The sequence below is a fragment of the Mesocricetus auratus genome, unplaced genomic scaffold (genome assembly GCF_017639785.1).
Source record: "Mesocricetus auratus isolate SY011 unplaced genomic scaffold, BCM_Maur_2.0 Super-Scaffold_100007, whole genome shotgun sequence".
Lineage (NCBI taxonomy): Eukaryota > Metazoa > Chordata > Mammalia > Rodentia > Cricetidae > Mesocricetus > Mesocricetus auratus.
The window spans coordinates 85,147,267-85,158,410 of NW_024429191.1; the positions used below are offsets into that span (position 1 = coordinate 85,147,267).

At 55.3% G+C, this 11,144-nt stretch overlaps 1 protein-coding gene across 1 annotated transcript in view; it reads right to left on the minus strand.

Annotated features, from left to right (window-relative positions):
* Positions 1-6,341, minus strand: part of Cacng4 (calcium voltage-gated channel auxiliary subunit gamma 4) — a 55,695-nt gene extending 49,354 nt beyond the window's left edge. The window contains exon 1 of the mRNA XM_005069990.4: positions 6,032-6,341. Coding sequence (XP_005070047.1) covers positions 6,032-6,251 — 220 coding nt within the window. The 5' untranslated portion in view covers positions 6,252-6,341. The remainder of the gene's footprint in view (positions 1-6,031) is intronic.
* Positions 6,342-11,144: the final 4,803 nt, after the last annotated feature.

The following is an 11,144-nucleotide window of genomic DNA, read 5'->3' on the forward strand; positions in this document are numbered from 1 at the left end:
CTGGAGGATCTAACATCACAAATTGTCTCAGCCAAGTATGCTTGTGGCGGTGGACACCTGTAATCCCAGCACTTGAGAGGTGGAGGCAGGAGGCTCAGGGTTCAAGGTCAACCCTGACTACATAGAGAGTTCTGGGACTTCATGTGTGTGTGTGGGTCACTGGATTCCTTTTCACCCAGGCCGACTAATAGCAGCGATCCTGGGTAAAAGGAGGAGGGGCCCCTAACCCTGACCTTGAGCCTTCCTGGGCCACCCTCCCTGGGCTGCCCTCCATCCACCTTGCTGATCTGCCTTCATCCACATCAGGTTTGGTTCAGCTGTGACCGTGACCGGATTGCACTCTCTCCCAGGACATTCTTTCTGATTCCATCCAGGAACAAATCAGCACAGAACTGTCAGCTGCCCCATTAGAATGTGTATCCTGCTGGCAGCAAGGATCCAGGGCCTCCCGGGTCTGAGGAGACTGGGTGTTTAGTGACATTGTACCAAAAGGATGGATGAATGAGTGCGTGAATGGAGTGAATGAATGAATGAGTGTGCCCACAGGCAGGCAGCTTACACTGCGGGCAGGTGTCTTAGCACAGCATAGCTGAGGTATTCAGAAGGAGCTTAAAGGGCCTGTCTCCAACTGAAGTGCTCAGAGCTTCACCCAACCTGTAAGCTACACCTGGAGCTCTGGGGGGTGAGAAGGTTCCAGATAAGCTAGATCCCACGTGTCAGATCAGGAACAGAGGCCACGCAGTCTGTCCTGCCCACACCGAGCCACTCCAGCTTGGCTGTGTTGGTCTTTGCCTTCTGTATTCAGGGGCTTGGGCTGCAGTTCAGCTGGGTGTTTGGCTAGCATGCACAAAGTCCTGGGTTCGATCCCCAGCACCCGCATAAACTGGGCATGGTGATGCACACTTGTCTGTAATCCCAGCACTGAGGAAGTAGCGGCAAGACAAAGACGAGTTTGAAGTCATCTTAGTGAGCTGAGTTCAAGGCCAGCCTGAGCTACATAATACCCTGGCGTAAGACAGAGAGAGGTGACATGAGGACAGAGACAGAAGAGACTGAGACCATCTGGCATTATAGCAAGTAGATATGAGAGAGGGGATCTCCAAATGACTGGAGAGTGAATGCCAGCTGCTGGGGGGGGGCAGGAAAGACAAGCACCGTTGTCCTGACCCAGCTGCTGAGTGCTCCCAAATTTCATATGGTGGTCCCCTAATCTTCAATATGAACAGTGTTCCATGCGAGGGGGCATTTAGATGAGACCGTAGGGGAGGGTTCTCTTAGAAGGGATTGCACAGACAGCTTCCTCCTTCTGTTATGCGAGTGCTCTAGGGCAAGCATCTATCAACAGGCCTGGAAGAGCATCCCGCTGGAAGCCCAGAAGCCAGCCTCTCTACCTTGGTCTTCCTGACCTCCGGATCCAATGGGGAGGAAATGCCTACGTTTTAAATGGCCCTGCCGCTCATACTTTGAATCATTCTTCTAGGTCAGCTGCCCTTTCCCAAGCCTGAGTGGTTTTACATAAAGCTGTTGGCACATGGAGTGCCCACACCGAAGCTGATGTGGGCTGGGAAAGGCAACTCTGACACAGGAGCTCCGCCCATCTCGAACTCAGCCTCTCCACCTCTAAAAGTCAGGGAATTAATATTTACCTGAAAGTGTTGCTGGCAATTACACTCGCCTATGAAAGTCTTCGGTAAGTGATGACTGTGATTAACACCAACGGCCCAGGGGGCCAGAAGGTGGCACCTCAAAACAGTAGCGATGGAAAGCCTGCTGTGACCACTACCACCCGCCTTAGCCAGACTGGATGGGCTGTCTATGGGTTAGTGCAAGCTAAAGAAAAACAAACATCAAAGGCAAGGCTCCCAGCACTATGCAGGGTCTGGCAGCTGCTGTGGCAAAGCTATCATTTGGACGCAGGCTCTCTGAGTGGCCTGGTTCATCCCAGAGTGTGGTGTGAAGGCCCACTTCCCAGCTCACCCGCCATGAAAGAACTCGAGGTATATGAAGATTATACACCCCTCCTATCTGTGGGCAGGTGGACGGGGCTTAGGATAGCTGTAGCTGCTGGAGCAGGCATCCTAGGTAGCCTCTCCCTTCTCACAAGCAGGATACAGTGCTAAGAAATGTATGGATGCATTTATGTATGTATGTAGTATGTATGTATGTATGCATGCATGCATGCATGCGTGCATCTGTGTGTCATTGTGGGAATAAAGGCGGGGGACACCAGTATGAAAGGCAAAGGCTCCACCTATTCTCTAGACCTTTTCCGTCTAGTGCCCAGCACTGAGCCTGTACAGAAGAGGCATCAGAGCCACCCCCCCCCGCCCGTGTCAGGATTGTCTTGTTAAGGTTCTGACAGAGTCGTGAGTGTGCTGGGGGCGGTTTCATCTGTGGGTGATGTGGTGGTGGGGGCGTGGGGAGGGTAAGCGTGCTGTTCAGGTTCACCTGCGTTCTGATGCTAACACCGAGTCTCTCATTTGGGTCCAGGCCTCAGCAGCCGGTATGTGCTTTGGGGTGCGTGATGGGTGTGGAGCCTTGGTCCACGGCTCTATGCTCGTGCTTCTGGACCCAGGGTCGCTTTCTCCCTCCACATCCAAAGAGAGCTTCTGTCTTTGAGCAGGACGGGATCTACCCATTACACACTCCAGCATGACAAGGAACTAAACAGACATTCGCTGATGATGCCTGGGACAGAAATGACATTGTTTTCCCTTCCCTCTGTTCCCTGGCCTCAGCCAGAGATACACAAAGAGGTGCACAGTGGGGTGAGGGTAGGGTGGGGAGGGCAGAAGCTAGTCCAGAACACAATGGAAGGAGAGAGAGACGCAGAGAGACAGAGACAGAGACACAGAGAGGGAGAAGAGTGTGTTATGCAATTTATGCCCTCCTGCCAGCCACCCAACCTTAGTGCTGGGCTCCACTGAGTATCCGAATACTTGGTTCTATTTTTAATGGCAACCCAGAAGCTGCTGGGGAAAGGGCCGGGTAACATGGCAGGAAGGGCTTTGTAGAGTCAGAGGCTCAAATCTGGCCTGGCTGCCTCCTGCCTGGGTGCCTCTGGGCAAGTTCCAGAACTGTTCTCTCTTGCCTGCACATGTGTGAAGGCAGTACTTCTGGGGAGCACTGTGCAACCGAGTCTGCTGACATTTGTCCAGTGGACAGTCAGGTGGGTGGAGGAGGCTGTTTGGTGGGTGGCGGGAGGCTGGGGCAAGGCTGGACACAGCAGCTGTTCCTCCCAGATGTCTTCGTGGGCACCTTAATAATGAGGGTTGAACTCTCCAGGTCTAACATGCACAGGACACATGCAGGAATGGAATTGACAGTGAGTTGCCAGCAGACTCAACTCTATTCACTGCCCACTGTAGTTGTTCATCTTAGCCCAGGGGTTCATCCTTTAATATCTCCACCTCTTAATTTACATGTCATGCTTTGTGTGTGTGTGTGTGTGTGTGTGTGGTTCAGATGTCATGCTTTGTGTGTGTGTGTGTGTGGTTCAGATGTCATGCTTTGTGTGTGTGTGTGTGTGTGTGGTTCAGATGTCATGCTTTGTGTGTGTGTGTGTGTGGTTCAGATGTCATGCTTTGTGTGTGTGTTGCACATGTCATGCTTGTGTGTGGGGGGTGCAGAGGTCATCCGTGTGTGTGTGTGTGTGTGTGTGTGTGTGTGTGTGGTTCAGATGTCATGCTTGGGGGGGAGGCTGTTGCTATAAACCAGGAAGAAATAGTACATTTTACTCACCAAAACTAACACAGAAGTAGCAGCCTCTGAAACACCTCTTGGTGTCCCTAGGGAGTGGCCTGAGGTTAACTGCACTGTCTTGGTCTCAGCCCCTAGCCACCACGTGCTGGCTGGCATCACAGGAGGTGTCAGTGGCTCTGGGAGCTGTCAGCTTCCATGCTGTGCTCTTATGAGATAAGTGGCAGCTCCTGCCCAGTTATGGATTTGAGCATTGGACAAGAAATCCTGAACTAACTCTCAGGGTGCTTGGTTTTAGGAGGCTGTTCTGGCCCTGGAGGGTAGATACAGTCTGTGGGTCCCTCAGCACCCCCGAGCTTTGGGGAATAACAGAGGCAGCCCAGTTCTTCCCATGAAGTCCCCCAGATGGCTCTCTCTGCCAGGCTAGCCAGCTGCCCTGATCAGCTCCGGGCTCTCTTGATGAACAGTGAGTTCAAACGGCTCGAGGCAGCTGGCAAGACGCTAAGTGCAGCATCAATCCTAATTAGGATGAGGAATTAATACAGAAGGCATTGCAGTCACCATGCAGGCCAGGCTTGCCGGCGTGCAAGTTTCCCTTGGGAAACAGGAAGGTCCCAAGTCCGCGGGGGTGGGGGATCACGGTGGCATCCAGTGGAGCCTGTGAGGTAGAACACAGCCCTCGCTCTCTGTCTAACTCCGGTGCTCTGGCAGGTAGTGACGTGGGTACATTCTCCAGATGAGGAGTAGGTGTTCACGATCTGAGCAACTGAATACCCAAAACGATGTTTTTCAGAAGGAACGAGGGGGTGTCATCGCGAGCCCACTGGCTCCTTTGTGAGGCGTGCTTCCCCCCTTAACTATTAATCTCACACTTCTGTCATCCACGGGCTGTTCAGAGCCAGGCTCGGAGCAGAAGTGCAGAAGCAGCCCTGATTTGGAGTCGGTGTTGGGGACAAAGGTGGATAGGGGTCCAGGGTCTGGCGGGGACAGCGGGGCCTCCCGGGCAGACAACATCACAAAGCCTCCTTTCAGATGGCTCCAGGAAGGGCCCTCTTTCTAAGAGTCACATCCCACCACACTTAGCCGAAGGGGCCATGGCAGAAGGGATTTGTAGCTGCAGTAAGAGGATGGAAGAATTTCCTCAACCGCCCAGGGGCGGAGTGAACACAAGACAAAAGGTGACGAGGAAACACTATCCAAGGATTTTGAGAAATTAAAGCCATGATCGCCAACTCCCGTTCTGTCCCTAATCTCAGAGCCAAGACCAATAGTGGATCAAACAACAACCTGGCAGACAGAACCAGACCGCCCCTCTGTAGACACCTGTTAGTTCGAGTTCCACAGTCGGGCATGAGGGCGCCAGGAGGGCTAAGAAGCCCAGTGCATTTCGGGCGTCAGAGGCATCTGGTCCGCGCTCCTGAAAGCTGTCCCCACAGTTCATGGAACCCGATCGCGACCTCTAGATGCATTTCAATCTCAGCACAACTCTCCGGCCTCTGTACGCTAGGGGGGGTTCTCAGAGCCCCGCCCTGCCTTGACAGAGCGACCACGCCCCTCCCAGCCCACTATGGGTCCGCGGACAGCCCTCCCCTCCCCAACGTGCTTCCTAAAGAGGTCTCTTGCAGCCTTCGTGCTAAGGGGCTGTGACCCCCTGGCTCGCTGCTTCAGTTACGGGAGTCGCGGTGTGGCTCCCTTCTTGTCCCCATCGCGCAAGGAGGTGTGAGTCTGTGGCCTCATGGAATATGAGAAAGGTGTCTGACCCGCTCGGGGCCCAACATGTGCCCCGCCTTCACTCCCTCAGTTGGGGCTTGGAGTGAGCACCTAGATGCCCCGGGGCTCCCCGCCCCCGGCCGGCCCCGCCCCAGGATGGCCAGTTCCCATAGCAATCGCACAGACACCGGTTGCCAAGCAACCCCTCCCCCTCCTCCCGCGTCCGCTCCCCCACAACCCTAGACTCCTCCCGCCCCCACGCCAGCCTCCACCTCCCCCAGGGGCGCCGGCGAGGCCCCTGGGGATCGCTCCGCTCTCGGGTTGCGCGCGTGTGCGTGAGTTTCCGTGTGTTTCATTGTGTCTGTGCGCGAGGGGGTGTGCGCGTGCGACCAGAGAGTTTGTGGGATCCGTGTGTTGGGGAGGTCCCCAACCTGGAGGGACGCGACGCTCCTGCACCCATGTCCACTCGGGGACCCACCCTCCCGGCTTTAGGTTCTTTGTGTCTCTCGTGGAGCCAGCGCCGCGCCCACCCTTCCCCCGGCCCGCTCCCCGGGGCAGTGTGTGCGTGTGCATGTGTGCGTGTATGTACGTGCGCTGAAGGCAGTGGGGGGGGGGGACATACCTTCGATGCAACACACCCGCCACAGTCCCGAGTGGGTGAGGTCGCCGCGGGCGCGGCGGGGCGGGGGCCCGTCGTCCATGGTCAGGTTGGTGCCGTTGCAGATGTGCGCGCTGGAGTACAGCCAGTAGTCGGTGCCGATGGCGATGGCCATGAGCGAGAAGGCAGCGAAGGCTCCGGCCGTGGTCAGCAGCATCTGCAGCCCGCGGTCGCATCGCACCATGGTGGGCGCCTCATAGTCCGCCGCCCGCCGGCCCGGCCCGCCGCGCCCGCCCTCCTCCCTCGGCGCACAGCTCCGGGGGCGCCAGGGGCTGGGGGGCCGAGGGCCGGGGGGCGGCGCCGCGCTGCGCGCTCCGACCCCGCGCCCCGGGCGTGCCTGCGCTCGGGCTGCGCGGGGCTCAAACTCCGAGGCGCGGCGGCGAGCGAGGGCTGCGCGGGCTACGCGGGCCGCCGAGCGGGCTGGCGGCAGCGGCGGCGGCGGCCGGGGGCTCCTCCCTCTCCGTCCGCCTTCCCCTCCGCGCTCGGCCCGCGCCCTCCGCGCCTCCACCCACCTCCCGCCCGCCGCGCTCTCTCGGCGCCGCCCCTCCGCCTCGGGCCCCGTGCTCGCACTCCCCAGGCTGGGGTTTCCCCTCCCCCCTTCTCCCCTCCCCGCGCTCACGCTCGCTCTATTTCTCTCCCAGGCTTCATTCACATTATTAGAGCGAAGGAAGCCTAGGGAAAGGTTGGTTCCCTGGAAGGACCCCGGGGAAGCCGCATCTCCAGTCACCCCTCTGGCCAACCCCCGGGATTCTGCAATCTGTGGAATGGGGAGTGTGCTCCCTTTCTTCCTTCCCCATAGCCGGGTGCCTGCACCTGGCTGTGAAGGTCTAGGCATGGATGTGGAGTGAGACTCATACCAGGGTTCCGAAAGCCCCAGATGTGGATCACATCAGAGGCTTTCTGTACTGGTCAAGCCGGACGCAAACCACCACCATCCCAAGGGGCTCTGACAGGCGCTGGGAAGCTCTGGACTTCGGAGGGGGACTTCGGATGTGACTCACCACAGTCACACTTCTGGTAGTCCATTGGTGGTAGGGGCAGGGACACCGCAACTGGATCAGAGCGAGCGGAGCAGCCTAATATTGCAGCCTCCGGCTGTTTCCTTCTCCCAGCTCCTTCTCCGCACCTTTACTTTTTCTTTGGTTGGCTCTGCTTCAGTTTAACGGGCATTTCCTCACCTCCCCCTTAACAATGCCAGGCTCTGCCTCAGGCCCGCTGGCCTCTTCACTTAATTGCCTTTGGTGCTGGCAGGGTCCCAAGATGGACACACTCCTTTTTCCTAGGAGACACTCCAGGTTCCTTCGTCAACACCCAGCCCCCTCCTCCCCCAGAGGAGGCCTGAAACCCACCCTGGAAGGCCAGGTGTTTCTTTGTTTCACACGGTGTTCCTGTTGCATCCTTGAGGGACACGGTGTCCTGTGGGCTGGTCTTCTGACCCCCTGGAAACCAAAAGAGGCATACGGAAAGGGAAAGCTGCTGCCCTAGCAATTTTAGTCCCCGTGGCACCTTCCCAGCTCTCCTCAGAGATTATTAATGACCCCAGGCTGGGAGTGGTGTTCTTCCTCCTCCGAAAGTGTGAGTGCCCCCCTTGTCTAACATGTGTGGTAAATAGTAGCAATGTGCAAATGTTTGCTTTGGGAAAGCTATCTTTGTTGGGGGGCAAGGGAATACGAATAAATAGAAAAAATTAAGAAATAATAAAGCTAGAGGACCAGGCTGGCTACCCTCATCAGCATTGCTGGCCCCCTTTTCTGCCTTTGGGGGTGTCTGTTCTGCTTTCCCAAGTTTCAAAGGACAAGGGCCACTGCTTTTTCTTCCCTTTAAAAAATATACAGTCACCTAGTCTGGCATTCTGTACACAGCGGGTGCCTGATATCTGGCTGAACAGACAAGAAGGCACGTGATGGCGTCTTCTGGCTCGGAAGAAGGCTGTCTCCAGTAGCCTTCACCATGAACTCAAGGTTCTGTGCTCTGAGAGAGGCGATTTTCCATCTCCTCTTTGGAAGCAAATCTTTGTTTCAGAGCAAATCCTAAACGGAAGCCCAGCACAAGGGAACCTGTGGTGGGAGCCACGTGACTCCTTTGCTCCCTGCAAACCTGGCTTCCCGCCTCGTGAAGAACTAGTGCTTTCTGAGCAGATGAGGCAGTGCAGGTCCCCACACCTCCACTCCACTCCCTGCAGCTCCAAGGACCTCTGCGGTGCTGGAGTCCCCCGGAACAAGGTGGTAGCTAGCTGCTGGGTTACACGGAAGCATCCTCTGGGCTGCTCTGCTCAGGGCCTTCCTCTAGAACCTTGGAAGAGACCGGCGCAGTGGCCTAATTGATCTTGGGATCAGGTGGGGAGAAGCGGATTTTTCCACATCCCTTCTTAGGTAGCTGTGAGATGGTGACCCATCCTCCAAGCAAGCAACCCTGAAATCCCACAGGAGATGGGGCAGCAGCCTTCCGTCCCAGGATGTACATTGGACCAGCTTTTGCCCTACACCCACAGAGGAACATGGGGAGTATGGAAGAGATTTGAGAATGGGACCTGGGCCCAAGATCATTACCATCTTGAGTACTGGGCAGACTGATCTGGACGAGCCACACCCACCTGGGAGAAAGCTGCTCCTCCAGTCTGCCTTCCAGAGTTGACTTGAGGGTCTGAGAAATAGCTTTGGACACCCATGCACTGGGCAGTCATTTGTGGAGGCAGAGATCTGGGCGTGCTATGGAAACATACGGGACCCTGTGAATTCTCACTATTACCCCCACCCCCTAGAACACCTGAACAGTTAAGACAAAGAGAAATGGAGGAGCTTGCTTAAGCTCTCACCCTGGAAGGCAGTGGGTTAGAGCCTCAAGGCCAGAATTTCTCAGGATCATCTCCCAACCTGCTTGCCATTGTCAAGTAAGACTTGGCTGTGTTGTTTTTTTGTTATGTTGGGAGGCCCCTGATGGGGGTTTGATGGTTTGTCTGTCTGCCGGTGGACACCCAACTTGCATCCACACTGGGACTTGAGCTTCATGTGGGTGTAGACCGTGGAGTCAAATAAGGACTTGACCGCCGGCAAAGAAGCTGGAGCAAACTCAGGGCTGTCTGAGGCCATTCATCATGCCTGGGTGAGCACAATTGAAATCTGGAAATTTCTGCTCAGCTAGATTCAAGAGTTTAAATGGCAGAGTTTTGCTGCCTGGGGACCCTAGAGTTTTCAGTGCCTCCTGGGTTGCTTCCAGACCTGAGAGAAGGATGTATCCACTGCTTGCTTGGGAGAAGATTCTGGATCAGTTTAATTCCGAAGAGATATGACACTTCTTCCAGGGAACCACCCAAGAAAAATTGTACAACTAGCTACATAAGGTGCGACACAAGCCCATCAGTGAAGGGGTTCTCTGGACAGTTTTCCCCTCAATTCCCAGGGGTTCCTCCCTCATTGGTTCTTTCTGATAATTGTCTTAAAACTTTACACAAACTGGGAAGGTGACGCCACCAGGAGTGAAATTTTCCAGTCTCGCATCCAGGGTTGGGCAGCCACACCAGGCAGTTAGTGGGGAGGGAAGGCAACACAGTTCTGGGCTGCTCTCACTGAATAACACGCATGCCAAGGCATGCATGTCGAAGTGGCTGGCCTGGCAGAGCAGGCTACCTCTGCAGCTGGAGGGGGAGAGGCCCCCTCCTACCAGGGAGGCAGCCACTGTGGAGGGTAGATCCGAAGGCCTTTATTAAGAGCTCCGTTCCCCTTTGCCCCCCCAAAGAACAAACTTCATGTGGCAATGTTTTGTGAGGCTCATTTCTATGCTCAAGCAGATGGCTGTAGTGATTTAAGGAGGCTTATCTGGGGGGACTTGAGGGAGCCTGGGCAGCGTCTCAGGCACCTAGGCAGAATGAATGATCTTGAGTTTTCATAGGCAAAGGTTGGGGGTTAGTCTCAGAATGTTCCAGGCCTTGACTGGGGGTGGAGGAGGCTTATCTGCTTGGAGGCTGCTTAGCATCCAGAAGAATGTCCCCCCTCATCAGATTATGCAAAGTCGCAAAAAATGACTTTCTATTCTTCCTGTTTCAGAAGGTTCCTCCTCCGGGGGAGAGCGGAGATCAGAAAACGTCGCTTGGCTTTGTGGATTGAGTTTATTCCATTTCATTTGCTTATCTCTGAGATCCCATTTGAGCTGGATACACAGCTTTCTTTCTCAGCTCCACAGCAATAAGCTCGAAGCCCCAGAGGCAGCCTGCCTGTGGTGTAGGAGGAAGGGAAGCAGCATTCAGTGGGAGCCTTTTGGACGAGGGTCATTGTATGGCCTCATGTAAGTTCATCATGGTATCAACCCTAGAAGGTGGATGCCTTTACCCACATTTTGTAAACAATGCGTGTTTGGATAAACAGTAAACCTGGAGGTAGGATTTGAACACAGCTCTCTCTGGAGTGCAGCCAGGTTCTGATAATTACTATGTTGCACCCCACTTCTCAGAGGGTGCTAAGGCCATTCTGCCTACTCTGTTCCCTACCCCACTTCTCACTCACCTATCCATTTAGATGGAATCAAGCTCAAAGCGCTATCAAAGTCATGTGGGGTGGGGTCTAGGACTTCATTTCTTCCCTTTGCTTCAGAGAGGGTAGGGGTGGGTTGGGGCTGAGCAGGTTTTAGAAGCCACTGGTTTTAGGAGCTCACTTTCTTCTTCCTAGGACCTTCCCTAGGTGCTAGCCAGAGCAGAAGTCAGAGGCTCAGCTCTGTAATATAAGAGCCCCATGGCTCCCCCACCAGACAATGCCAGCCTCTGGCTGCTGCTGTCTCCTGGGCATTGCCCGTGGGAGGAAAACCCAGCACATTGCTGTCGGTGTTAAAAAGTGAACCAATGAACTGTGAGTGAAGTCCCCGTGGGCTTATTCCAGACCAGTGTGCTTTCAAAGGGAATCGCATTAGGGGCCGTGCGGGGTGAGCTCCCTAGCAAGAAGCTGTTCCGGTTGCAGCCCCGCCGATGAGCATAGTGATATGAAGGACCAGCTTGGCCAAAGCTTCCAGCCCAGCACGCTGGAGAGTGAAATGGTTATTCTGAGAACATTCTTTTCAAAACACTCAACAGGACAAACAGGCCAGAGGC